Raw genomic sequence first — 26750 nt, 5'->3', positions numbered from 1 at the left:
GTCGACGACTAGCGAGCGGATCAAAGATCATCCCCGCCCGACTTTTCAGGCGTCAACGACTACTTCCTCTCCTTGCAGCCCGACTGCCATCTCTACCTTAAAGAAGACTCGTCTTGTGAGTTACCTTTTCAAGTCCAATGATACAATCTGGCGCCCAAGTTATGCAGCAGCTTGGAGGTAGACCCGGCGGACGGAGCAGGTCGAAGACCCCAGAAAGATCGACGTTGGCGCTTGTTTTATTCTCCGAACCTCTTCAGTGATCTTTTCGCGCGTGCTGCTTCTTTCAAAGGTCTGTGACTATGTGCAACAGCCCACGAACTCAATCTTGTCCTTCTGCTCCCTACGTTTAATTGCTTTGATTCCAAGTCTATTTTTTCAAGAGCTGGGAACAAACGTCCAACCGCAAGAGGAAGAGGGCGAGTGAAGCTGCACCTTCATGAGCAAGGAGCAGGCGACATGTGTGGGTGGACTGTTGCGCGGAGAGAGTGTGGGTTGCAACATCAAAAACATGTTCGTCTGGGCAGGACGACGCAAAAGAAACACCTAGAAGGCAACAGCCGTGGATGTTGGCTGCGACACCAAAGACATGTCGACGAGGTGAGGTGAATGGCGTGAGGGCGAGGCCTGCAACACCACAGAGCCTTGATGGCGGCGACGCAGCAGCAGGAGCCGCCGCCGCCGACGACGACGACGCCGACGCCGACACAATCACCACACCCGCCCTCCCCACATAAAACCCCAAACCGCGACGTCCATCTCAGCATCCGGACACCCACCCAAGTCGGCACACTGGCGTAGTCGAACCATCAACCCCTCGATTCTTACGAATCGTGAAAAGGCCTGACTAACGCTGTGCCAACGGCTTGGGCTGGATCCGGAAAGCGGCGGGGCTCGAGTTCGAATCGGACTCGCGGCATTCCGCGGACTGACGCCAATTACGGTGTCGCTGTCCGACCACGTCGCGCCAAAGCGGGCGGGGAAAGTCGCTGCTCGCGGGGGCTTTGCAGGTGCTTCGGCGCTGATTTTTTGCTCTTTCTTTTGGTGTTGAGTTTGCCTGGTGGTGCTGGTGGTGGTGATGGACGTCGTTCTTCAATGATATCTTTCTTTTTGTATTTCGCATGCTCGTGGTGTTTTCCACGCCTGTTGGTCGCCGCAATGTCCTCTTTCTGTCGGTTCCAACGCAATTTGTCGTGACGAACGCTCCTCGTGCTCTTTGCTCTTTGACGTTGACTATGACACAATCACGCTGGTTGGCGGTATTATCTTCCACCTGCATATTAGGCTTAGTGTCGTCGCCATCATCGCCACCATCGCCTTCACTATCCATCTGCTTAAGTTGCCAACATGTACTACCTGACCAGTCCTGATAGAGCTTCAACTAGTACCTTCGTCCCTGAATATGCATCTCAGAAGCCATTCACTCCTGAAGCCAGCGCTGGCACGATGCTACCTTCGTTAATTCTATTTATGACCACAAGGACGCAATGCTCGCACAATGCGATGCAATAGGCGCGCACAAGACCCATGTAGCCACAAGGCAAGACACCCTACACAAAACAACGCCAGCCCTTCACTGCCAGCTCGCAGCTACGTTCCTACCTCGTCAACAACACAAACACATGAAGTTTCCTAAAATACACCACCACCAACGATAAACACCCTTTCCTCTTCACGTCGGACCCACTGGACGACGCGGCCGACAGCCTGCGCCAGCGCAGCGCGACTCGTGGCGCCAGGCGCGACGCCGTACAGCTCGAAGCGCGGGGTGCTCCACGCAATAGCGGTGGCATGGGTCGTAGACGAGTGGATAATTTTGGCAGCGGCAGCAGCCGACGACGAGGGCCGGGTGTGCAGCGTTGCGTGCAGCGGGGTGTAGAGATTGATGAGGCTGTTTCGGGCGATGGTCAATGGCTGCGTCTTTGATGTGCACTCTCTTTGTGCTCTTGTTGGTGTTTGGAGGGATGGGTGGATGGCTTACAGGCGTCGGTCTAGCGCTGAGTCGAATGTGGGACTGTACGACGGCATGGTGAATTGCACGTGCGAGCGCGACTTGTACAGGAAATGGCGGAGCGGCGTGCCGGGGACGATGTCTGTGCAGAGAGGCCGGCCGCGGCGGACGGCGTCGCGCATCGTCGTCAGGCAGCCGTTGGCGCTGAGTTGCTGGAAATCATGTCAGAGCCGGGCGTGGCGCTTTTGACACGCAGGGATGGGAGGAAAGTACCTTGACCAGCTGGTCCTTCATCTCGCGCAGCTCGAAGAAGCCCTCTTTGTCTGCGCTGATGAGGATGATGGCGATTTCATTGTCCTCGCCGCCCGCCGTGCTGGGCCGCTCTTCCTCTTGGTCCGTCCCGCCGCTGCTCACGCTGAGGAAGCTGACATACATGTACAGATAGCCTGTGTTGTTGAAGCCGGGCAGGCAGAGCGGGATCCAATTCTCGCCGCCCGCTGCCTTGACGCTGCCTGCCTCGAAGAGCATGTTGAAAATGAGCTGCAGGTCTCCTGGGTGCAAGCTGTGCTTTTTCGGCCGGATTACGCTGACCAATCGCCCGCCTGCCACAATGAGACCGTATAGCAGGCTGGATGCTCGGGTTTTGAGGAATGTGTTGTCTATGAGCTTTCGCTGAGACTTGCGCAGACGCAGGCATTCCAGGGCAGAGAGCAGAGTCGAGGGCGACCCGCGCGTAAAGCCATCTGCCAGGGCGGACAGAAGGGTCTCGGTACCCTGGAGAGGGCGGCGGAGGTCAGTCGAGGCTCGGGCCCGGAACATGCGTTCCATCTGGGGCAAGGTGAGGGTTGAAAGAATCTGCATGTAAAGTGATTCGAGCTGCGTGCGCAGCTGGCCGTCGCTCTCGGGGAGCTTTGTAACGGCCACGAGGTTCAGGGGGCCTTTGGACAAGACGACGAAGCGGACACCGCCGGCAGTGAATCCTTTGAGCGTGTCGTCTGCATCTTGGTAGAAGGATATAATCGTCTGTACGACGCCGATTGAGTTGGCAATCAGCTGGTCGTCACCATGGCGGCTGTAGATGGGCTTGCCGGCCGAGGATAGAATCAGGTAATGCTTCAATTTGGATCTCCATTGCATGACTAGCGCTTCTACAGATACAAGATACATCAGCAAGCGTCATGGCGAGCTGGAAGAGCCGGACGGCCTGACCTTCATTCGACGCGTCGGCCTTGAAGTCGTCCATGTCGTCAAACTCGCGGCCAAAGGCCACCCTGAGCGCCGGGTCTTCCGGGAATAGGGCATGGGCGTCGCTGCCGGCGGCCGGGTGAGCCATAGCTTTCCACGCCACAGTCTCCTGCTCGGCCATCATCTCGCCTAGTATGCTCTCGACCTCGGCGCCCGCCTCGAGGGTCGGCGCGTAGCTGCGCAGGCTGGCCGTGTCGCCGCCATCGCTTCCTCCTGCCGCTGGCTTTGTTGATCCGGCGATGCTGAACTGGCGCGTGGGGGAGGGCCCCGAGGCATCTCTGGTGGGCTCGTTGTAAGTTTGCACGTCGGGCAGAGACAAGGCGGTAGTGGCGCGGGATTGCAAGGGGGCCCTGGATGAGGCGGAACCCAGGCGGAACGACTCGAACGAGGGCTGGACAGGGAGTCGCTTTGGGCGGGGAGGCAGCGGAGGCGGGGTGCCCTCTCTGGAGGGCGCGTCGTCTTGGTCTTGGTCTTGGTCTTTGGGGGCGTTGTGTTCGGCGTCACCTTGCGTTGTGGGCGACGGAGACGCAGAGTCAGGGGAGTGCTGCGCGTCGCCAGGAGTCGCGTCAGCCATTGCGAAAAAAGGTGGGAGAGACCATGGGGGTGGAGGGGGCGGGCGTGGTGTTGTCGAGTGGTGGAGTTGACGGTCCAAGGTCGAGTCGAGGTGATGTAAGAAAGAGGCGTCCAGGCTGGCTGGGCTTCGAGGGCGAAGACCAAGCCCTCCCACGCTGCGAGCACAACGGTCAGGGCGGCCGTCAAAGGCTGCTGCGAGGTGTTTGGTGGTGATTGGCTTTGTCACGGGCTGCCACGTCTCGACTTGGTTGTTCCCGTCGGCTCGTATCAGCCCGTAGCTTGCAGCGGAACCCCCGACTGGACTGCGCCCACACTCGGTGGACCCAACATCTCGCAAACCATCACCTCCAGATTCTCTCCTCGCTCCCACTCCCGTCGCTCCACTCTCTCCACCTCACTTCTCAGGCAGCTCACGGCCCTGCCATCGCCACGCCCGCTCCCGCTCTCTCCCCGCCGTCCCGCCTTATGCGCTGAGACGACAATCAACCTGGTTCTCTCTGTCACTTGCCCATCGGGATCACGGCGCTTTGGCCGACGTGTTGCGCTCCCTTCAGTCCTCGATGCTGCGTGCTCAAACGCCCGATACAGCTCTGCTCCCCTCCAGGAGCCCTTCTCATGACCGGCTCATGAACGCTGCGCGACGTCGACCAACGTCTGCCTGAGCCCGTCAAGTCTGCCCGTCTGCGCTCCCTCATCAGTACGCCATCGCCACCAGACCACTGCAGCCATCGCACGACAGCCGGCTGTTGCCATCCTTTTTGACATTTCAAAATCCGTCTGATTCTTGTCCCGCGCAAAAATGCACAATCCCTCGAGGCAACCGTACAATCTTCCGCCTCCGCCGCCCCAGCCCACCGGCGCTTCGGCTCATGGCATGCCATTCCCTCCTCCTCCGCCTCGCCAGCCCACTTCCCAATCCCACATGGGCGTGCCTCTGCCGGGCCCGCCGCCTGGCGCACCACCGACGACGTATTGGAATCGCAACTACCCTTCGTCGCAAACAAACGGCCCGCTGCCCACCTACAATCCAAATGCCTACCAAGCCTACCACCAGCAACAGCAACAGCTGAATATGATGTCGGTGCCGGGAGAAAATGGGCCCCTGACTTCGGCAACCTACACCCCCTCTGGCGGATCATTTGGCCCGGGCGTTGGCATTCCGCCCCTGCACACTCCTAGTGAGCAGAGTTATTACTACCCGTATCCCCAAGACATTTCGTCCAACGAGACCAGCTCCAGAGGAACTACTTCCATGCCCACGCCCCCCGAAGAACCCAGCCACCCGACGTATCAGAACCTGCGACACCACGACCACACCCCACACGAAATTCCCACGGAAGCCCCGCTATCTCCTTCGGATCCGGCATTGCAGTGGCCGCTGGACAGGGTGCTCATTTGGCTGGCCGGAAACGGATTCTCGGGCGACTGGCAAGAGACGTTCAAGCAGCTCAATCTTTACGGTGCTCAGTTTCTGGATCTCGGGAGGGGACACGGGCCCGGTGGCAACGTCGCCATGCTGCATTCAAAGATATACCCGCAATTGAGAGAGGTGTGCGAGGAGAGCGGAACGGGCTGGGACTTGACGCGTGAGCGAGATGAGGGCAAACGACTGCGACGGCTCGTGCGCAGCATCGTGGAAAATGGCGGAAATCCGACGAGCGCAAAGCTGCCGCACCGACGGACGTCGCGAACGTTTGGCAACAGCTCGAGCGCCGGCACCGACGGGACCATGGAGAATTCGCCGAATCTAGGCCACCAGGATCTGTACGGTGCCGTCGGATCGACGCCCACGACGGCCGGTGGGGATAGTGACAGCCCTGGCAAGCACGGACAGCTTCAGCTCAACTCGCCTGCGACGAGCAACCCGCGACGTTTCTCGGCCCAGGCCGCCCAGCGCAATTTCACTGCACCACCCCTAAGTCACCCCGATCACGTGTCCGGGGCCTCTAACCGCAGCCCCTTCACCGAACAGGTCTTGCGACAGGTCGGCGGTGGGGACGGGTCCTCCAACAAGAGACACTCTCCAAACCCCTCTGCGGACTACGGCGCCCAGCGCTCAGAAAGTCCTCAGCACAGCCCTGCCCTGGGCGCCGCAAGGCCTGTCCTGTCCTCATCCGCGTCGTCCCGTTATTATCTGCACAACCGCGCCAATTCTTCCGAGTCGAATCTCTCCAACATTGCCTCCTATGGCTCAAATCCACCGTCAGGTCCGCCCTCAGGCAAATCATCAGACCGCCGCCACGGGCTGGAGGGGGCCCGGCCGGACAGTCGCGCCTACAGTCAGGACCCCGAAAAGTCCGTCAAAGACCACAAGAAGTTTCTTGACAGAATTGGAAAGCAGTTTCGCAGCAAACGGAGGGGTGACGACCACATTTCCCCCGACGAATCCTCCATCGAGTCTCCTACGAGCCCTGCCGGCGTCCGCCACCTACCGCCAACTGCACCCTTTATGAAGTCCAGTATGAATTCGAGTGACACCTCGCTCAACGACCGACCACCGTCAAGACGATCCGCCCAAGCTGATATTGAAGCAGCCCCACCACCCATGCGCCCACGTGCTGTCACTCGAGATTCGGAGCCCAGGAGGTTCTTCTTTGTCACGCCCGACGGCTGGAACTACCGTCTGGTAGACGTTACTGGAATTGACACGGCCCAGAAGTTGCGGGACTTGATATGCTGGAACCTTCAGCTCCCCACGTCCGACATTTCGCTCCACCTCACCTCTCCAGGCCAAACTGAACATGACGAGGCGCTGACTGACAGCTTGCTCATGCAGGCGCGCCGGCTGACTGATGTATCGGGAACAGTGAAGATTTTCGTCAACGTCCAGGAACCGCCGCCCGCTTCCGCTCACGTGGGACTAGGAGTACAGCACAGCAACTCGCCATACCGCATGTCATTCACCGGCAAAGCCATCGATCCCGCTACCATGGAGAGGCTCAAAGCAGCTGGGAACGCACTGGATTCTCCTGGGCCAAAGTCTGGTGAATCCACCCTCGTCCCTAGCCAAGGCCAACCCATGGCCCACGTCGGAAAGAAGGAAGACACGCCCGTTGAACCCCCGGCCCACCGCGAACGTCCAATGGAACCTCGATGGGATGCTGTCGGTCCTGAAATCTCACCAGAGCAGAGCAGGGAAATGCTCGAGGCAGCTCACGAAAAGCATCGGCTGGAGATGAAACGCAAACAAGAAGAATATCTCAACAGGAGACATCCCAACAGGCCCCCGGGCCACTCCCCGATTGACCCCACAGCTGTTGGATATAAGCGTGACGGCATCATTGACTTTGACCAACGACGAGATTCGCCCTATGAAGATGGCAAGAAACCTTTTGACAGCAAACACAAGCAGCTGCCTCTGGTGCCCCTACGCGAGCCCCCTCCTGCCCCCAAGGTTGAGACCGAAACATTACTGAAAGCCAATTCGCTCAGCAAGCGTGAGGGTAAGACGCGGGACTCGTTTGATACCGAGGAGCCGAATTCTGGGAAGAAGACGCCCGAAAGCGACAAACCAAAGCCCCGATCCGCCATCCCAGACACTCCTTCGGGTGCATTGTCAGGTATTGGTTATGCTCTTCTAGGCGCTGGCAAACTCGGTGGTCTGGTTGGTGCTCCAACGCGGGCACCAAACCGAACGCCTCCCGCCCCTCCAGTCCTGACGCCCGGAGGAACCAGGCCGCTCAAAACCATGGCTTCCGTGGACTTTGCGGAGTCTGCTATGCACCATGGCAGCCCAGGTGGGTCCCCCCGAACTCCTGGTGAATACACCATGAGCAAAGGCAAGGTTCCGTTCCTGATTCCTGACTATTTTCAAGCCCTCGAACAACGCCCGGCCACATCGGACCCGTACTACGGAGCACCCTCGAACCGGTATTTTGAAAAGATACAGCAGAATGACTCGGGATTCCATCCAGACGACGTCAGCCCCAACTCGGCCCATCCTAGCCACCAATCCGGCACCGACCTCACCCGCGGAATGTCCACGCGCTCTACCGGACCCAACCTGGACTTTAAGGAGAACCCCGTCGTTTTTGCTCGCCCGCTTTCACTTGAATCCGCGGGAGAAACTGATGACGACTCTGATGATGGGCTTTTCGCAATGCCGCTCGCGAGCAAGACGCCTCCTCGGAGCAAACCTGTGGAGGACCTCGAGACCCCCGAACCAACAAGGACTCCGAGGCCCGTGGACAAGGAAACCCCATCACGGGCGCAAAAGGCTCAAGGCGTGCGCTTTAGCTCGCCAGAGCGCAATCCAGACCTTCCTCGACAATTCATCCCTGCTTCTGCGGCGTCGGGTTCATGGTCGATGGACTCACCAGATGACGGCATCCCGGGTGTCCCAGTCAGGCGAGAGTCTTTTGCAAGTGATGTTTGGGCGAATCGTCCTCCCCCAGAGGCTCTCGTGGAACACCTCGACGAATTCTTCCCCAACGTGAACCTCGACCAGCCTATTATGGATGAGGACGCCATCCCGTCGCCGACATCAGAAGAGAAGAATGGAATGGTGGGAGGACAAGGCGATGGAATCAACCATTCTGCACCGCCGCCAAACGACGAATTTGCTCCGCGAAACGACCAAACATCGCTCAAGCGGGACAACACTGTGTTGTCTGTTGCTCAGTCCGTGGCTGCGCGTAACATGAGAAAGTCGGGCGGTCTTGGCCGCACGCGGTCCATCCGTGAAACCGTCAAATCGCAGTATCAACCGATGGAGAAGAAGTCATTGCCTCCGCGGATGAACACGCTCAAGTCAGCACAGGGTGGCAATATTGTGAGGAGGAAGAGCACAAAGATGTTTGGTGCCAGGATTGAGCAAGTCAAGCCCCATCGCGGCAGCCACATGATTCTCGACACAATCCCTCAAGACACCCTTCCGGCACAGCACCCACAGCGCCAGCCCACGTTCAAATGGATGAAGGGTCAACTCATCGGAAAGGGAACGTTTGGACGCGTCTACCTCGGTATGAACATGACGACTGGTGAACTGATAGCGGTCAAGCAAGTCGAAGTCAAGCCTCACATTGCAGGTCAAGAGAAGGACAAGATCAAAGAGCTAGTGAAAGCCCTGGACATTGAAATCGACACGATGCAGCACTTGGACCACCCCAACATCGTCCAGTATCTCGGATGCGAGCGCAAAGAATTTTCCATTTCCATCTTCCTCGAGTATATTCCCGGTGGCAGCATCGGCTCGTGCCTTCGCAAGCACGGCAAATTCGAGGAACCGGTCGTCTCGTCTTTGACACGTCAAACCCTCTCAGGACTCGCCTATCTGCACCGCGAAGGCATCCTCCATCGCGATCTCAAGGCAGACAACATCCTGCTCGACTTGGACGGCACGTGCAAAATCTCCGACTTTGGCATATCCAAGAAGACGGACAACATTTACGGCAACGACTCGAGCAACAGCATGCAGGGCTCGGTCTTCTGGATGGCGCCCGAAGTGATTCGCTCGCAAGGCCAGGGCTACAGCGCCAAGGTCGACATATGGTCGCTGGGCTGCGTGGTGCTGGAAATGTTTGCAGGCCGTCGGCCCTGGAGTAAGGAAGAAGCCATTGGCGCCATCTACAAGCTGGGCTCGCTCAACCAGGCGCCGCCCATTCCCGACGACGTCAGCCAAAACATCAGCCCGGCAGCCATTAGCTTCATGTGCGACTGCTTCACCATCGACCCTGCGGACCGCCCGACTGCCGATACGTTGCTTCGCGCGCCCTTTTGCTTCAGCGACCCGCATTACAACTTTTTGGATACGGAGTTGTATGCCAAGATCAAGGGCCAGTACGACACGCAGTACTAGTCTCGCACTTGGCTACATGTCGCCTATTCCTGTCCAACTACATCAGTCTTCTACTCGTCATTCTCATCCTGTCGCTGCTCTGCCAGGGAGATGGAGTCTGGAGCCCGAGCATCATGATCTTTCTTTGGAGTACGGTGGCGACAAGCGAGTTGGGAGTTGCAGCTGGGCCTGGCATCCATTCCTCCATCCATCCATCCATCCATCCATCCGTCCATCCATATATCTGCCCCGTCCGGCTGGTTCACGGCGTGGCATAAAATCACAGCAATCATCTCGTCCCCTGCGTGCCGCATCGGCATTACAACTGTCTCTGTTTTGGGCGGCCGTGGCCTCGTTGTTGTCTTGCCACTGTTGGCTGTCTGCCTGTCTTGTTGAAACCACTCCCAATGCGTCACGGCCGACTTGTTCTTTTGTGCTTTTTGTTGCTGCTGCTGCTTTGCCTTTTGCCTTGGTTACTTGCCTGCTGCTGCTGCTGCTGCTGCTGCTTTCGCTACCTTTTCCTGCGCTGGTTTACCGGCTACCCATGTCCTCTTGCCACGTCATCCTCGTCATCCTCCTTTTTTGTCTCCCTGTACTTTTTTAACTCTGCGCATACCTTGTTTGCTTGCTTGCTTCTTCGATGCTTTATTTGCTGGCCGGTTGGGAGGCGAGCGGGCGAGCGGCCTGTGGTCATGTACTCGGTCAGCCAGCTCTGCTCGTGTGCCTTTTCTTTCCTCATGCACACATCTTCGCACGGGGGCGCGGGGGTACATAGGGTTGTAGGTATATCGTGACTGCGGAATAGAGCAGCGGCGCAGGTCGGTTGCGGCGGTTGCGGTGGCTGCAGCAGCTGTCGGGCAATGTTGGGCAATGTCAGGGTTTGGTTTGGTTTGGTTTGGCTAGGCAGCGGGATAGGGCTGAGGGGCAGCAGTTGGCGAAAGTGGCATGGGTGAGGCGAGCTGTTAGATAGACCGTAGGTAGGTAGATATGGGCGCTTGAGCGTGAGTGCCGTTGGAACTAGTGAAGTAGGATTGATGGGATGGGGGATTGGAGGGGAGCGAGAAGGGGAGCGAGAAGGGGAGGGAGAAGTGCAGAGAAGAGGGAGGAATGGAAGTGAAGGGAGAGGAAGGGAAGGGAAAGGGAGGAAGGATATACCCTATCAAACTTTTTGATCTGTTACTGTTTGGCGTATGCCCCTGCTGCTGAATATTGTCTGTTCCTCGATGCTGATTGAAGCGCTGTATAGATGTGGTTTGAGATACTTATGCAGGACTGGAGAGATTTGGATATGTACAGTACTACATGGTAGAACAAGTCAGGCTGTGCTTGCATTGCTCGGGATGGTTTGATTTTTCACACACTCCTTCTACCGCCAACGCATCTATTCACACGACATGACGCGAGACCAGCTCTAATCAATAACGTCGTCTCTCAACGCCCAAACATTGCGCCACACCTCATCCATGCGGCTCCTAACAGCATCATGATACATGACGTTCGTGATGTACGTCTTGCAGCCCTTGATCTTGGCGGCCGTCTGCAGGCTGTAGTCAAAGTCGACGTACATGTCCTCCATGTACACGGCGGCGTACGTTGGCACCTCGTTGCGCGCCAGCTGCTCCTCGTCGTACAGCGCGGGCCAGTCGTCGGCCGCCGCCAGCAGCTCCGCCTGCTGCTTGAGCCCGCGCAGCTCCGTGTAGTCGTCCAGCATCCACGGGAACACCATTTCGCCCGTGAAGTAGAGCGGTGACGCCGTCGATGACGGGTCGAGGTGGAATGCGGGGAGCGTCTCGCGGATGCGGTGCGCCGACCAGTTGGCCGGCTGCCCCTGGCAGTAGATGGGTTCGTGGAGGATGGCGTAGATGATGTGGTCGTCGAAGGGGAAGGCGGCTTCGATGGCAGAGCGCGTCGGCCGAGTCAGGTGGCCAAAGACGTCCAGGTCGTTGGAGGCCCGCAGGACTAGCTCGTGCACCGTGTCGATGCCCCCGTGGAAGCCGAAGTTGATGCCCAGCTGCAGGAAGCGGCGTGCGGATAGCGAGCCCTCGCCCGAAAGCCGCACGGTGCTGTCGCCGAATCTTTGCAGTAAAGTGACGATTTGCCTGACGCGGGCGACGTCTTCGGGGTATTTGCGGTAGTAAGCTTCGTTTCTTTCAACGACCTTCTTGAAAGCCTTTTTGTAGACTTCGTCTGGGTTGTTGACGAGCGGCGGCAGTCCGCCGAAGAAGAAGGCTTCTCGCAGGCCTTGGGGGAACATGCTGAGGTACGTTGTGATGCAGAAGCCGCCAAAACTCTGGCCCACAACGCTCCACTGCTTCTTTTCCTCGGGGTACTCTTCCGTCAGCGCCAACCGAACGGCCTCGCAGTCCTTGACAATCGAATCCGCCCTAAAGCTCTTGAGATAGTTGGCCTGCGTCTCGTCATTGCCTCTCAGGCCCAACGTGCTGGCCGACACGGGGCTGCTGAGCCCCGTGCCGCGCTGGTCGAGGCAGATGAGTTGGTACCCGCGGTCGAGCACCTGATGCACCCACGGCATTTCGTGCGGCGACCGGCATCCAAAGCCCGGCCCGCCCTGCAGGAACACCATCCACGGCAGCTGCTTCTTGGCCTCCTCTTCACCAGATGATGGGTCCGCCGGCTTTTCGGCTTTGCGGGCTGACCGCGCAAATAGCCGTAGCGGCCGCGAGTCGGGCTTGTTCCAATGCGTGGGCACTTCGAAAAAGTGCTCGGTGATCTTGAGCTTGCCTGGAGCGGATTAAGCGGGGAAGTGCGCGGGGGGACATGGCATTGAGCGTGTTTACCTGGGACTATATGCGAGCGCTGCTCGATTATTTTTGCGGCGGAAACCATTCTGTCACGAGTCGAAAAGTAGCTCAATTGGTTGTGGAGGAGAGGAGGAAGAGGAGGACGGAGGCTGGGAGACGGAAGCTCAGTGGGTGGATGGTCGCAGTCTCAGGGTGCGAGGGGGTGGAGTGGGGTCCCTGGTTCCTGGCCCAAGCGTTCCCGCAGCGCCAAGACTTTAGCCGAGCAGATCGCCAGCTCTGATTTTTTGGTGATCCTGTCACCTGACTTCTTCTTTTCCAACAACTTGCCAACCAACTTGCATTTGGTCCCGGAGTGGAACTTTTTCATATTTTTGCTTCAATGCACCTGGAATACTCTCCTTTATTTCCAGGCTACCGTCCAAATAGTGTACCAACGTTGGGCTGTTGAAGAAGCTTACATAACCGGAGCGCGAATTTGAGTTTCAAGCCATCTATTTGCCTTGAAAATGGCAAAAGACAAGAAGGATAAAAAGACCAAGGCCGCGGCCAAGAAAGAGCGTGTGGCGCAAAAGACCGAGAAGAAAGCGAAGCAAAAGGAAAAGAAGCAACAAAAACGGCCCAAGGACGGAAACGACAGCGACGCCGACGATGTTGACATTGATGCCGTGTTGGCAGAGTACGCCAAGCAGCAGGAGCAATTCCTCAAGATTACCGAAGTCGTCAGCGATCCTCCCTCACCTCGAGCCTCTGCAACGCTGTTGGCTTCACCCTCAAACGACAATGAACTATTTCTGTTTGGTGGAGAGTATTACAACGGAGCGCTGGCCAAATTTTTCAACGACCTGTTTGTCTACAACATCAACCGCGATGAGTGGCGGAAAGTGACCTCGCCCAACTCTCCCCTTCCGCGCTCCGGACATGCATGGACACGCGGCGGCAACGACCGCGGCGTCTACCTCTTCGGCGGAGAATTCAGCAGTCCCAAACAGGGGACATTTTACCACTACAACGATTTCTGGCGGCTTGATCCCGGCAGCCGCGAGTGGGCTCGTATTGAGACCAAAGGCAAAGGCCCGCCAGCACGCAGCGGTCACCGCATGACGTACTTCAAGCAGTACATCATCCTCTTTGGAGGCTTCCAGGACACGAGCCAACAGACCAAGTACCTCAACGACGTGTGGATCTATGACACGGCCAATTTCAAATGGCATGAGCCGAAGCTGCCCCTGACGGCCCAGAAACCAGACGCTAGGTCGAGCTTCACCTTTCTTCCCCACGACACGGGCGCTGTAATTTTCAGCGGTTACTCCCGCATCAAGACTACCGCAGGAGGCAAGCAAGGCGGCAAAGGCGGTCCAGCAGCGCGGAACGTGTTGAAGCCCATGGTCCACCAAGACACGTGGTTCCTGCGAATCGTGCCGCCTGGCTCGGACTCGCCAGCCGACAGCCTGCCAAAGGTGCATTGGGAGCGTCGTAAACGGCCTGCCAATCCACCGAACCCCCCACGGGCCGGAGCTACCATGGCGTACCACAAAGGTCGCGGAATCCAGTTTGGTGGCGTGCACGACGTCGAGGAGAGTGAGGAAGGCATGGACTCGGATTTTTTCAACACCCTGTTCGCGTGGAATGTTGAGCGCAACCGCTTCTTTCCTTTGGCATTGCGGAAACCGAGAGCGCAAAACAAGAAGCCTACAAATGCCGAGCGCGGTGGGAGAAGGGGACGCGGCAAGGCGGACGAAGAGGAGTTACTACGTAACCTGGCTGCTCTGGAGACAAAGGGCAGATTGGGCGACGACGAGGACGATGAAAGTGTGGCTGCCAAACTGAAAGAATCTACCTCTGGCACACCGGAGGATGAGGATCAGTCGGATCGCCCTCCTGAAAAGGCCGTCATTTATGAAATGCCGCACGCGCGCTTCAACGCCCAGCTCGCCGTCCAAGACGACGTGCTCTACATCTACGGCGGAACGTTTGAAAAGGGCGATCGCGAATTCACGTTTGACGAGATGTTCGCAATCGACCTGGGCAAGCTCGACGGCGTCAAAGAAATCTTCCGGCGCGAGCTCGAAGACTGGCAAGGCAGCGAGGACGAGGACAGCGAGGATGAGGAGGAAAACGAGGACGACGAAGGCTCCGGCAGCAGCGACGAAGAAGATGATGACGTCGCGAGCACGGCTGCGACGTCCGTCTCGGCAGGACCATCCGTCGCCGCGGAGTCCAAGAAGAACGACGCCGAAGATGACGCCACGGCGACTGAGAAACACGCGTCGTCTTCTGCATTGGCTGAAGACGGTCTGCCGCACCCGCGGCCCTTTGAGTCGCGCAGTGACTTCTACGCCCGTACGGGTCTCGACTGGCAGCGTGTCGTCATGGATATGCTGGCGCGGACTTACGGAGGCGAGGCCAGGGCGCCCAAGGAAATCAAGACGATGGCATTTGAACGCGCCGAAGAAAAGTGGTGGGACTGCCGCGAAGAGATTCGTGCGCTGGAAGATGAGCAGGAGCAAGCTGGTATCCAAGAGGTTGTCAGCCTAGCGGAGAGAGGCGAGGGCGGTGGTGCAGGTCGGCGACGCTGAGCATGCAGCTCCATTTACATCGAATGCTCCAATCACCGAATCAACTACCACATGGACATATTCACACTCGAAACTCGTCGACAGCAGGAAACATTCTAAGCTGTATTGATTCAGCGTGAATATGGAGTCTTTAAGCTTTCCAAAGGCCTCTTAGTGAGGGATCATCAAAGCCCGGCAATTACTAACATATAATTAGGCTCGTGGTGTCCGGGGTTTTCGCTTCTATGTTTCCATTTATTTCCGTTTGCTGACTCCCAGCACAGCTTCAAAGTCCATGAGAGATTTTGTTGACCGCGAAACAGCAATTCGAAGCAGACACCGGCTGAGTGACCAGCCCATGACAGGAAATGAAAGAAATCAACGCCGAACTCCGTCCGTCCGTCCCACAACCGCGGTACCGAAGAAAGAACATCGTCCCATCCGGGGATCCAATCTGCTCTAGTTCCCATACGACGCCCACGGCCCAGTCAACGGAAAGTTCTCCAACACATCCGCAAAGACAGAAACATAAGGCCGAGGGGTGGCATTGTATGGCGGCAGGGTCTCATCATCCGCGCCCGCCTCCCCGACTTCCCTCACCGACACTTCGTAAGTGCCGCTCGGGTGCGTGACGTCTGTCGTCCAAGGCGACACACCCTCCTCGTTCACCCTGATTACGCGACGTCCCTCGGTATGCTGAGGTGGAGGGCGCTCGGGCCAGAAGAGGCACTTTCGGCCCAGGACGATGATGCTGTCTTTGAGCAACGCGAACAACACGAGCGTCTTGGATTTCACGCGACGGAGCACGCCTTTTTTCTTCGTCGCGCCGTTCCTCGTAGTCTGGGGGAAGCTGTAGTTGCCAAAGAGCGCTTCTTGGGTGGCTCTCATGTATTGTTCGTTGACTCGTTCGCGGGCGGCTCTATCTTCCTCGCTTGTGACGAAGGTACTCTCTGCAACGTTGGTAGGCTGCGAGTAGAGCGACGACGCCGTGGGCAGAGAGGTGACCGAGGGGCCCTGCTGTTGCTCCCTCTGCGAGTAGACGGAGGACCGGAAGCGGCGGCGCGTCGGAGCTGGAGGCGATGCCTCGCGCTGTGGGTAGATGCCGCCGCGTCTCTGTCGGGGAGGCAGCGAGGATCCCTCGCGAGCTGAGGCCGCAATGGCGGTGTACAAGTCGGCTGAACGCGTGATCTCCATGCCATAACGGGATGGTCGATCGAAGGTTTCGTGGACTCTGGGAAACCCCATGTTGTTTCGAGGAGGTGGGAGGACCGGTTTGGGTGAGTGGACTTGGGCAAATCCGTATGTGCAGTCTACGGATGCAGAGAACTGACATTTGGGGAAAAGGACATTTATATGCGTGCGCCGTCACTCATGTCAGCTCAACAATTGGAGTTGTGGCCGTCGCATTTTTGGATCGGAACGAAGCTTGGACGCGGGAACCGTCTCTTCAGAGAAGTCTTTTATTTGCATGCCACTCGTGTCAGCAGTCAGCTCAACAATTGGAGTCGTGTCCGTCGCGTTGTTGGCTTGGAACCCAACTCAGAAGCGGAAGTCTGGAGTCATCACTTCGACGCAATGTCTTCTTTGCACTAAATGAACCTATCCGTATGTAACGTCTTCTTCCCCAACAGGCCCTCCGCACAGAACAATCGCTTTGCTAGCTTACCGTTCGACAGCGCTCGCCGTCGTAACCATGGCCTGAAGCAGATCTCCATCATTGCCTAAAGAAACCAAAATCAAAGTCTGCTCGGTCTCCAACCAAAGAGGCGCAAAACAAGTCGCGAGAAAGTCAAGGTGTACGCAGCAAAATCAAAGGACAGTGAGGTCATCTTGATTGGCAAAAGCTTCTCTGACGTCTCGAGAGCAAGCCAGAGCAGTAGAACAATTCAACAGAGCCTTCAGCGATGAACGAAGACCTTTTATAAAGCCAAAGTGACGCTCAGACCAAGCGCACATGAAAGCCATGCCTCTCGATCTGCAAGCTCGTGACCAGAGATCTATGCTTGCATATGACAGGGCAAGTTGACCGCACTGACCCGGCTGTGTTCGTAAAAAATCGCCGGGCTCGCGTTGATTTCTCAAGCTCCATCCACCGAGCTTCAGTTCACTGAGTGGATTCAAACCTCTACGGAAACCGAACTTTCTTTTGTGCGAGTCCAATCTACCAATGCACTTTTGGTTGCCCGGTGCCTCCCATTCAGCACTCCCAAAGAATCTCTAGATGCCTCTTGGAACGAAGGCCTTGCCGATTCCTGGTGATGAGAATCATCAACACCGCATAAGGATGGGAGGTTGCAGCAGCTGGTGTACACCGATTCTCACCATTATCATTAGGTACTAACTTTGCAGCCCCAACACACTCCACCCCGGAATTCGAAAAAGTGGCCGTTGGCGAGCAAAAGACAGAAAATCAGCGTTCTGGTCGGCTTCAGGAAGAAGACAGACAGTAACTCCATGATCCAACCAAGGAACCAGAGCACCTCTCCAGCCTGTCTCACAGTGAAGCGAAAGAGAGGGAGGTGTAGGGGGCTTTTATACTTTGACGTGCGAGTTGCACATGGACAACGAACACCCTCCTGACCTCCTGACCCCCTGACCCTGACGCGACTGCACGTCTGCGTCATGAGCCAGACCAGCACGGACCGGCCGCTTGCGATATAAATACTTCCGGCTTTCGACTCGCTCACAGCTATCCAGCTTCGTCAGCCCTTGACAACTTGACTCATGCAGAGAAATTGCGGACTGCTCGGTAAAGGCAAGACCCGATTTCACTTTGCGGCTTTCTTCCTTCCCTTGTTGAGACGTTTTTTTTCACTCCAGCAGTCTCCAAATATCCTTGCTTCATTCCTGCTCATACTGGCAGTCTGCAAAGTCACTCTACGACGATAGTCACTGCGATCAGATGATGCTGACCATGGTGAGCTGGTTGAATGCTGACACACTTCACCGTTTCCACGAATTCGAGTCACCGGCGCATCGACCGAGGAAGAGACTCAAGCAGGCAGCTGGCCACCGCCTAGTGAGTTGGTTTGAAATATGCTAACGCAGAAGTCAAGGGAGGCCGGTGTCTGAATCTGTGCGCTCATCCGCCTCGCCATGATGAGCAGGAGAAAGAGGGAGAGGATTGCGGAGTTTTATACCCGGCCAGCACTCTTCCACATGCGTCGAACCAGCCAGAAACACGTGGAAGAGCGTTGCATGAGAGCGCTGGCGCTGCGCGCTGCTGCCTTTCAGCCGGCCAATCAGTTAATTGTTCAGGGGCAGAGCGCTAGCAGCACACGGGGGTATATAAAAGCGCCGCCCACCTGCGTGAAGAGTCAACTCGCTCGACACCAGCGCTCCAGTATTTGGAGAAAGGGCACGACAAGGAATCTTTTACTGGGTCTCCAGATGCCAACTGAGTGACTGCTTTCGCGCCGTCAATCCTCTGTCAACACTACTTTTCTTCCAACCAGTAGTTGTGGCCTGCATTTATATCAACACTTCCTCACAGTGCTGTCGATGACTGATGTTACTTTAAAATGCTGACCGCCGCCATTATACTACTATACTGCCTCAGCTTCTGCCTGAGTCTGTAAAAAAAACCTCGCCAGCTATGTCGACCGCGAGAGGGCGCGCCAAAGCAAGTCTGAAGAAGCAGTCCTTGGCCAAAAGTCGACGTCCTATGTTCGAATGTTTTTGATGGCCGTAGGGGTGGTGCGTCGACGTGCGATGTGGAAGCAGTCGCGCGAGCGACGAGGGGGTTTATACCTGAACGCCGCCGCTCATGCCGTCATGCGTTTGGTGGCCCAAGCGCGGCGCTGTTGGAGAGGTATATCTTCTCGCCCTCTCCCGCCACTGGAAGTTCTGGATTCAACAAGCGCCGCAGAGGTGTGCGTGGTGGCGGCGACAAATCCACCTCTACCACCAGATTACTGCTTTGCGCCTTGGATGATTTGGACTTGCTTGGTCCTTTGGGTGTGTTGGTATTCGCATTTCCAAGTTCAAGTTCTGGCGTTGTGTTGTCATCTTGAAGTGCCAATCAATACCATGACTCTAGACACTGCGCAACACCATCACTCCACGTTGCCACCACTTCATCCTCATCTCGTCACTCCTACAGATCTTGAAAAGGCAGAGAAATACCAAAAACGTGTCGGTGCTTTACATGTGGTTTGAGCCTCCAGACGCTTCTCTTCACACCCACACATCCTCCATACGCAGCACACGAACGCCCCCAGTGCGCATCCGTAGCCTCCATTCGTTATGCCACATGTCTCCTACGGGCCAACCAGCCAGCGCAACAACACACAGACTAAGCGCCACCGCCGCCGACCCTGCTGCCTGGCTCATCTGTCAGAGGAGGCGCACGCGCAGCGACAGCCCTGCGCGTGGGTGCTAGCGCGCGCGTTTGCTGCGTGCGAAGTTGGCGGTTGCGAGACAGGTACAGCAGGCAGATGGGACCAAGCCATGCCTGCCACCTCAGCGCGTGGATGGATGCGTCGACGAGAGATGGTGCGGTGCGTGGTGCTAGCTGCGTGGTGTGGCGCTGGGGCGAGACGACGAATGGACAGCAGGGCAGAGCAATAGGAGGTAAGGGGAAGGGTATAAGAGGGCGACGCCACGATGCAGGGTCCGGCGGGCGAGGTGGGGTGGGTGCAGTGCAGTACAGGTGAGGTGAGGTGGCTAGTGTATGGCTAATGTAGCTACCTGTACCTATCATAGGGATAGGGATAGGGGTTGCCATCGGGTCGTGAGCGCTGAGCGAGGTTGTGTGAACAGCGGCAGTCAGGCAGACAGAGGGACTACTACTGAGCAGGCCAAGGATGGGTTGGGCGGGGAGGGGCCAATGAGGGCGGCGAGACTTCACATGCGCACCGCACTCACGTCCTGATCCATCAGTACCCAAGGTCAGATAGTCGGAGCATCGGCGTCTAAAGTCGGCGAAGGGTGGTGTTGCAGGCCGACTCGACTCGGTGGTGGCTGACATGTTGGTGTCCTGACGGCCGTGGGGCCAGCGGTCGTTGCTCCGTCGGCCGGGCTGGGCTGGGCTGGGCTGAGCTGGTCGTTAAGCTTGTTGTTTGGGTTTGCCATTTGGCTTTTGGCTCGGTGCTCCGGGCCGCGGCGGGCTGGGTGGCTGAGGGGCTCTATCGTGATGTTGGATTTATTTTGCGAGTGGGGGTTTGTTCGGAGTTGAGGGTTGGATTGAGGGTTGAAGATGTCGGCGTTGGATGTGGATGTGGTGGCCGTTTACTGCCCGATTCGCGCGCGTGTGTGTGGGGGAGAAGACGACGACGAGTAGACGGACACCTTTCTCTGCCTCCGGTTGTTTCTAGCACAGACGACCAGGACGAAGACGAAGACGAAGACGAAGACGACGCGCACTCTTGCCCAATTGGCCGTTTCACGACTCTCACTGCTCCTTTTGCTTACCCCCTCAACCCACGCTTACCCCGCCGGTGCCTGCGGTGCGCGTCCGTTGCAATCGCAATCGACCCTCGCCGGTGACGACGAGCCTAGGTACATGTGAGACTAACACACACATTCGCAATCCACACCATCCATGCTGGATGAAGACAAGAACAGTCCCCACCGAACCTACAACCTCCAACCTATACACGTGTATTCGCCGAAATCCTGCCTCCAAGGCCACCATTAAATAGCCGGGCGACGCACGCCGCCGACGGCCATTCTCGACCAGGACTCTCTTCCCATACCAGACGCTCGAGCACAGGAACCGGCGACGACGGCCGCCACCACAAGTACCTCCATCTCTACCTGCACTCGCTGGTCTCGACACCCGACCCTCCCACCTCGCCTCTCCGCAGGGAAAGCTTTCCTCCCAGAGACCTCGCGTTCCGCTTGAAAAACATAGGAGAGCAACCCCGCCCGCCAGCTATGGCTGCTCCTCCGGAAAAGACGCTGCGCAACCTCAATGGTGCTTGGGTCATGGTACGTGTTGCTCCTCTACGAAACTAAACGGCCGCTACCCACGCCATCCATCCCTTGCATCATGCCCCTCGTCTGCCCACCCACACTTCGCGCTGTGCGTGCGCTACGCTACGGCCGCATGCCCCACGTGGCCAGGGAATCGAAGCATCGAAGCATTTGCCCTGCCGACCCGCGCTTCTAGCGTCCGCCCGCGTCCCGGGCCCGCAGCACCCAAACACCCCCTTCCCCCACCCCTTCCCCCCCCTTTCTCCACCACCCCCACTAACACCACCACCACCCCGCACAGAACAAAACTCTCTCCGGCGACTCAGACGCCGTGATGCAACTCCAAGGCATCGGCTGGCTGATCCGCAAAACCGTCTCCTTCGCCACCGTCACGCTGCACGTCAAACAGTACGCCGACGCCACATCCAACGCCGTGCACATCGACATCGACCAGTCGCTCTCCCCCGGCAACATCAAGGGCACCTCGGAGAAGCGCACCCTCAACTGGGACGTCTCGGGCCACGTCGACCACGTCTTCGGCAGCCTGCGCGGCCGCTCGCGCTGGACCACGCTGGCCCGCGTCGGCGACGAGTACGCCGTTGGGCCCGACGCGGGCGGCGAGGGCGTCGCGAAGGAGCGCGAACTCGATGTCCAGTTCATGCGCGACGGCGACTGGGATGACAGCGTCACGCAGCACGGCGACGAGGTGGTCGAGAGCTGGGTCGAGAGCGTCGACAAGGGGTGGATGGCGTGGCAGATCTGGGGGTTCGAGCTCGTCGACGGCGTGCGCCGGTACGTGAGGCATGTTGTTGTGCGCGGCAAGGGGGGCAAGGGCGTCAAGAGGCTGCGGCTCGTTTATGATTGGGTGGAGGGGAGTGATGGTGCTGCTGCTACTGGTGGGTCTTGAGTGATTGCTGCTGCGATGATGACATACTCCTATACCCCCCCTATCCTGTCATGTCCTGATCGTCCGCCCCTCCACGCTGCTGTACCTAGATCCCTCCCTCCCTTAGCTCTATCCTATCCTACCTATCCTGTATTCCACCTCTGCACTCGGATTGTTTCATCACAGAGACAGAGAGACAGACAGACGTAACAGAATGAGATTGATTGATACGGACTCTATACTCTAGCAGACAGAACAGAACAGAACAAGATTACTTGATTGAGACGGGCGAAGACGACGATGGTACGTCCTTCGTACTGAGATGGATGATATAGTGATGTTATTGGTAAAAAAAGGGGGTATCAGATATGTAGGTAGGTACATAGGTATCGAGCAAACTATTAAACTAGACTACGCCGCGCAAAGCTAAGCTGAGCTAGGCTGAGCGATCATCCTCCTTGTCTTTCTATTAGACATCATCGTTCTCTTTCCCTGCCTGCCTGCCTGTAGGCTCTTCTCCCGCTCGCTGCCTGCCTGCCACATCTTTCCCTCTTCCCAGAAGCAGTGAGCAAATGCGTTCTCAACGTCTTTCCAATTGCTCGCGCGCTTGGCGTGTTGACATCTCCTTCTGGTGCGTGGGAGGGCTGGATGGTCTGCTCTGCCATGCTCCCAAAGGTACCAGCTCCGTGGCTGTGGCGCATAGACCGCCAGGTAGGTGGGTACGCAAGGTGACAGGCGGCGGGCGTGGTTCTTGACAGCTCGGAAAGGTGAGATGCTCACGGGCGCTCAATCCGCACGCCGCTGGAGACGCGGCATCTAGCCACAAGAGCGATTCCAATTCAACGGCATTTCTGACTGCCGCTATCGACGATGCGATGACACGGTGAGCTGCCGGAACGCTCGGGACGAGGACTTTGATTTGGTCGTGTATAGAGGTGGTCGCATCCACTTCCATGCGTCATGCGTCACTTCTGTGCCAAACCGCGACCTGTCAGCCAGAGCCAAAAACGAGGCGTGCCGGGGCTATTGCTGCTGCTGCTGCAACGTGCTCAAGTCACTGGAGGAGCCTCAGACCTTGCGGCGCTTGCACTGGGCGGCGACGACGCTAATGTCATCCAGTTTGCCTGCAGAGATGTTAGTTGACTGCTGCGCAAATGTCGAGTGTGAACGGATGGACGTACCTCCTTCAATTGACAGACCCTCGTCGACTGCCTTTTCCATGTACGGGCTCTCGGCAAAGGGGTCCTCGGCCACGGTGCGGGCAGCCTTGACGAGCTCCTCGGCGACGAACTGCATGGCGTCAGCGTAGCACAGCTCGCCGGGCTCGATGCCGCGGAGCACGCGCGCGTCGCCCTTCTCCCATTTGTCGATGCTGCCGAGCACGCTGGCGACGACCTCGTGCTCCCACAGGTTGTCGACGACGCCGTCCGACATGGCCAGCACCACGTCGTCCTCGTCGATCTCGACCCGGTCCAGCACCGCGTTGGCGCGCGGCGTGTCCGGGCTGTTGGTGCCCAGCTGCCGCGGGCAGTCGAACCAGTGCCATTGCTCTTTGGTCTTGAAGATGACGGACCCCGTCCGCGGCCGCAGCACCAGCACCTGCGAGTCGCCCAGCTGCGTCACCCACAGCACCGGCCGCTTGACTGTTGTTGTCCTGTCGCCGCCGCCGCCGCCGCCCACGTCCGACCCGAGCAGCGCCCCGCACGCCGTCGTCGTGCCGTACCACTCGTTGGGCGCGCTCGTCGCGTCCTTGGTCGCCTCAAACGCCCGGTGCAGATACTCGACGGGGTTGGGCTCCTTGTCCTCGCCGCCGTACACGTCGCGCTCGGCCTCGAGCGCCCAAAAGTGCAGTATCAGCCGCGACCACAGCGCCGCGTGGCCGCGCTCCTTGGCCGCCCACGCGCCGACGCCGTCGTTGGCGCCGATGAAGTTGTCCGACACGAGCACGGCGTCGTCGCCGTTGGTGATGCCCCGAATCATTTCGCCATTGACCACGTCGCGGCTGCGGTTGTGCGTGCTGAGCGGGTCGGAGAAGGACCCCGACGGATACGACAGAAACGGCGGAGGAAACGGCCGCGAGGCCCGCTTGGCGTAGAGCGCGTAGCCGGCTTCAAAGTAGAAAGGTGACGGCGACCGTATCTGGCGCGACTCGTCGGGCACCGGAGTCAAGGTGCCTTGGGCGAGTTGCGGGCGACGGCGCGATTGCGGAATGCTGCGGCGCGGCGTCCATGTGAAGAAGCGGAGGAGGGCGCGCAGGGCGATACTCGTGGCCGGACTCGCCCACGGACGGCGATATTCAAATGGCGAGGCAATCGACGGGCGGTCGGTGAGGGACGAGGGCAGCGGGGCCGCAAAGATGGAAGTGAGGCGGGGCGAGTTTCGGAGCTTGGAGGAGGCATGCTGCTGTGGACGGGGGAGGTAGTGGTGGGCGCGGTGGTGTGGGATCCTCCAGCTCCAGGTCGGCATGCCAGCGATGGTGCGAGAGGCTGAAGCTGCGCGTGTTGAAGAGCGACTCGCAGTCAGACTCTTGGAGGGCGGCGGCGGAGAGGCGTGAGATAATGTAATGCGATTTGGATGCTCCGAGGACGGCGGCGGAGCGGCGGCGGCGGGCAGCACGTGACTGGACGGGCGCAGGAGAAAACAGGCGGCGTCGTCTGGTCTGATCCCTCCATGGCCTGGCCGTCGACTGTCTGGTGGGATTCCTCGCTCTCAATTTCTTCGTCAACACTTTTTGGTCGACAGGGAAAAAAACGTACGTCACCGGCACCAACAGATGCACACCCGACCGCTCGGAGCACCAACGGCCCGCCGTCTGCAACTCACTCGAACAACACCTCGCTTCGATTCTCTCGCGATGCCAACCAACCTCCAGCACCGCGTGGCTACGGAAACACCATTCTGACCTCAGAATCCCCGCCCCATCCTCCGGCCCACGGCGGGCTTCTTGACTGTCCCGCTAGTCGCAATCCGCCGCCCTGCGCTCCCCGTCGCCGGCCTCCGCACTGCTGACTTTGCGCCCTGCTGCTGCTGTTCCTTGGCCAACCGCTGAGCCTCCTGTTTCTCGCGGTCTTCGGCCATTTGCGCCTCCAACTCGGCCTTTTTGTTAAACTCGATTTCCGTGATGCGCTTGTCGCGCGCAGAGTAGCCCTTTTCCTTGATCGAGTAAAACACGGCCCCCAGGTCCGCCAGCCAATGCGGGTCCACGGCCGTCACGTACGACATGTACTCCTTGGACGTGAGAATCAGCTCGTGGTACACGACATAGTCTGGCAGCACCCCCAGCCCGTGTAACGCGCTCGTGGGGTGCAGCTGCACCGTCACGCTCGTCCGCAGGTTAATGTACTCGCCAATGCCCTTGACCTGCGCCGCCTGGTGGTAGTACCCAGAGCAGATGCACTTGCGAATCAGGTCCCAGTCCGTGCCTGAGCTCACCAGCGTCATCTTTTGCATCTTCATAATGTCTTCGAGCTGCTCGCGAATCTCCCTGGCTCTGCGGAGACCCTTGGGATGCAGAAAGTGCTTGATGCACCACATGTCCGAGTACCGGTTCGCCTTCCACTGCGTGTACACGTGGAGTAGCGTGAGATGGTCTGATTCTGGCACACAAAACTTTTCCCTCGCCGCATCTGCCTCCTCGAGGCGCTCCTTGGGCCGGTAGAATACGTTGGGGACGGACAGCATGGATACTATCGTGAGCATCTCTTCGCTGCAGCCGTACTCGTTCGAAGTAATGATCAACTTTGCCAGCGGCGGATCCATTGGAAACGCCGTCATGGCCTTGCCCAGCTCCGTGAGTTCTCCGATGTTGTCGAGCGCCCCCAACGCCCACAAGTCGAAAAGCGACGTTGTGATGGTCTCTTGTGGGGGAGGGTCCATAAAGTCGAATTCCAGCAGATCTTTTACTCCGAGAGATTTCAGCAGCAGCACCGTGTTGGCGAGATTGGTTCTCTGAATTTCCGGAATTGTCTGAATGTACAATTCTTCCTTGAAAGCCCGCTCCGTGTAAAGGTGGAACGACTTTCCAGGTCCCGTCCTACCAGCACGCCCGGCTCGTTGCGAGGCGTTGGCCTGGGAGATGGGCGTAATTTGCAAGGTATCCATTCCCATGCGAGGGTTGTACACCTTGAGCTTGGAGAAGCCTGCGTCGACGACGTACATGATGCCGTCGACTGTCAAACTGGTCTCGGCAATGTTGGTTGCGACAATCACTTTCCGGACTCCGGGCGCCGCTTTCTCAAAGATGCGCGCTTGCAGATCCGCCGGCATCTGACTGTAGATGGGGAGGATGCTTAGCTTCGGAGGATTGACAAGTAACTGCAGCCGCTCGTCGATCAGCTCGCATGTAACCTCGATATCCTCCTGACCAGTCATGAAGACCAGAATGTCGCCGGGACCCTGCGACACGTGGATAGCGAGCACCTGCTTGACCGCGCTATCCACATAGTCTTCGCACGGCGACCGCGAATATTGAATGTCGACAGGGAACGTTCTTCCGGGAATGAAGAATTCGGGAGCTCCGCCGAAGAAGCGCGAGAACCGTTCTGCATTCATGGTCGCAGATGTGACGATCAGCTTGAGGTCCTTGCGGCGGGCGAGGACCTTTTTGATCAAACCCATCAAAACGTCGGTGTTTAACGCTCTTTCGTGAGCCTCGTCCATGATGACCACCGAGTACTTGTCCAAATCTGGCTGCACAAGGGACTCGCGGAGCAACACTCCGTCCGTCATGTACTTGATTTGGGTCTCGCTGCTGGTGCAGTCTTCGAAGCGAATCGCATACCCGACGAGAGCTCCCAGATCAACCTCCATCTCTTCACTGACGCGCTTGGCGACACTCATTGCGGCGACGCGGCGAGGCTGGGTACAGCCAATCATTCCAAATTTGCCGTATCCGTCCTCGTAGAGAAACTGGGTGAGCTGTGTTGTCTTGCCAGAACCAGTCTGGCCGACGACGATGATGACCTGGTTATCCCTCACGACCCGCAGAAGCTCTTCTCGAACGGCGAATGCAGGAAGGTATTCTCGTTGTTCCCGCAAGCTCTTGCTCTTGCTAAAGTCACTCTGTCCCTCACTCTTTTTCAAGTGCTCA

General features: G+C 58.0%; 8 protein-coding genes across 8 annotated transcripts; 4 read left to right on the top strand and 4 right to left on the bottom strand.

Moving 5' to 3' along the window:
* Nucleotides 1-1629: 1629 nt before the first annotated feature.
* J3D65DRAFT_530885 (trafficking protein Mon1-domain-containing protein) lies at nt 1630-3641 on the bottom strand (the record flags this gene model as incomplete). Its single annotated transcript, XM_066796669.1, has 4 exons — nt 1630-1888; nt 1979-2160; nt 2222-3096; nt 3158-3641. Coding segments are annotated over 4 exons (1800 nt in total), but the record flags the coding sequence as incomplete, so codon positions are not given.
* Nucleotides 3642-4640: 999 nt separating this feature from the next.
* J3D65DRAFT_600677 (uncharacterized protein) lies at nt 4641-9563 on the top strand (the record flags this gene model as incomplete). Its single annotated transcript, XM_066797982.1, has 1 exon — nt 4641-9563. The coding sequence occupies one exon, from the start codon at nt 4641-4643 to the stop codon at nt 9561-9563; it is 4923 nt and encodes a 1640-aa protein (XP_066657479.1).
* A 1160-nt stretch (nt 9564-10723) lies between these two features.
* Nucleotides 10724-12484, bottom strand: J3D65DRAFT_615657 (Alpha/Beta hydrolase protein). The gene is made up of 2 exons (XM_066799355.1): nt 12341-12484; nt 10724-12284 (listed from the first exon to the last, which is right to left on the bottom strand). Exons 1-2 carry the CDS (start codon nt 12387-12389, stop codon nt 10954-10956), a joined length of 1380 nt encoding a protein of 459 aa, XP_066657478.1. The 5' UTR covers nt 12390-12484; the 3' UTR covers nt 10724-10953.
* Nucleotides 12485-12632: 148 nt separating this feature from the next.
* J3D65DRAFT_239113 (uncharacterized protein) lies at nt 12633-15099 on the top strand. Its single transcript, XM_066794742.1, has one exon. It carries the CDS (start codon nt 12811-12813, stop codon nt 14878-14880), a length of 2070 nt encoding a protein of 689 aa, XP_066657477.1. The 5' UTR covers nt 12633-12810; the 3' UTR covers nt 14881-15099.
* A 3087-nt stretch (nt 15100-18186) lies between these two features.
* On the top strand, nt 18187-19030 carry J3D65DRAFT_615651 (uncharacterized protein). Its single transcript, XM_066799354.1, has one exon. The coding sequence runs from the start codon at nt 18532-18534 to the stop codon at nt 19015-19017; it is 486 nt and encodes a 161-aa protein (XP_066657476.1). The 5' UTR covers nt 18187-18531; the 3' UTR covers nt 19018-19030.
* A 55-nt stretch (nt 19031-19085) lies between these two features.
* On the bottom strand, nt 19086-20320 carry J3D65DRAFT_238993 (uncharacterized protein). Its single transcript, XM_066794741.1, has one exon. It carries the CDS (start codon nt 19826-19828, stop codon nt 19154-19156), a length of 675 nt encoding a protein of 224 aa, XP_066657475.1. The 5' UTR covers nt 19829-20320; the 3' UTR covers nt 19086-19153.
* J3D65DRAFT_238961 (uncharacterized protein) lies at nt 20283-21910 on the top strand. The gene is made up of 2 exons (XM_066794740.1): nt 20283-20790; nt 21077-21910. Exons 1-2 carry the CDS (start codon nt 20737-20739, stop codon nt 21680-21682), a joined length of 660 nt encoding a protein of 219 aa, XP_066657474.1. The 5' UTR covers nt 20283-20736; the 3' UTR covers nt 21683-21910.
* Nucleotides 21911-22729: 819 nt separating this feature from the next.
* Nucleotides 22730-24127, bottom strand: J3D65DRAFT_548761 (phosphatase 2C-like domain-containing protein; the record flags this gene model as incomplete). The annotated part of the gene is made up of 2 exons (XM_066796923.1): nt 22730-22785; nt 22843-24127. 2 exons carry the CDS (start codon nt 24125-24127, stop codon nt 22730-22732), a joined length of 1341 nt encoding a protein of 446 aa, XP_066657473.1.
* Between the last annotated feature and the right edge of the window lie 2623 nt (nt 24128-26750).

The sequence above is a fragment of the Phyllosticta citribraziliensis genome, assembly GCF_038025025.1.
Source record: "Phyllosticta citribraziliensis strain CPC 17464 chromosome Unknown J3D65scaffold_3, whole genome shotgun sequence".
Classification (NCBI taxonomy): Eukaryota; Fungi; Ascomycota; class Dothideomycetes; order Botryosphaeriales; family Phyllostictaceae; genus Phyllosticta; species Phyllosticta citribraziliensis.
This window is presented reverse-complemented; position numbering and strand designations above follow the sequence as displayed.

Bases quoted from the DNA above. Each gene is read 5' to 3' on its own strand.
- J3D65DRAFT_615657 (XM_066799355.1), bottom strand. From the start codon at position 12,389: ATGGTTTCCGCCGCAAAAATAATCGAGCAGCGCTCGCATATAGTCCCA. The intron at 12,285-12,340 runs GTAAACACGCTC...AATCCGCTCCAG, and splicing joins GCGCTCGCATATAGTCCCAG to GCAAGCTCAAGATCACCGAG.
- J3D65DRAFT_615651 (XM_066799354.1), top strand. From the start codon at position 18,532: ATGTTTTTGATGGCCGTAGGGGTGGTGCGTCGACGTGCGATGTGGAAG.
- J3D65DRAFT_238993 (XM_066794741.1), bottom strand. From the start codon at position 19,828: ATGTCAGCCACCACCGAGTCGAGTCGGCCTGCAACACCACCCTTCGCC.
- J3D65DRAFT_238961 (XM_066794740.1), top strand. From the start codon at position 20,737: ATGGCTGCTCCTCCGGAAAAGACGCTGCGCAACCTCAATGGTGCTTGG. The intron at 20,791-21,076 runs GTACGTGTTGCT...CACCCCGCACAG, and splicing joins TCAATGGTGCTTGGGTCATG to AACAAAACTCTCTCCGGCGA.
- J3D65DRAFT_239113 (XM_066794742.1), top strand. From the start codon at position 12,811: ATGGCAAAAGACAAGAAGGATAAAAAGACCAAGGCCGCGGCCAAGAAA.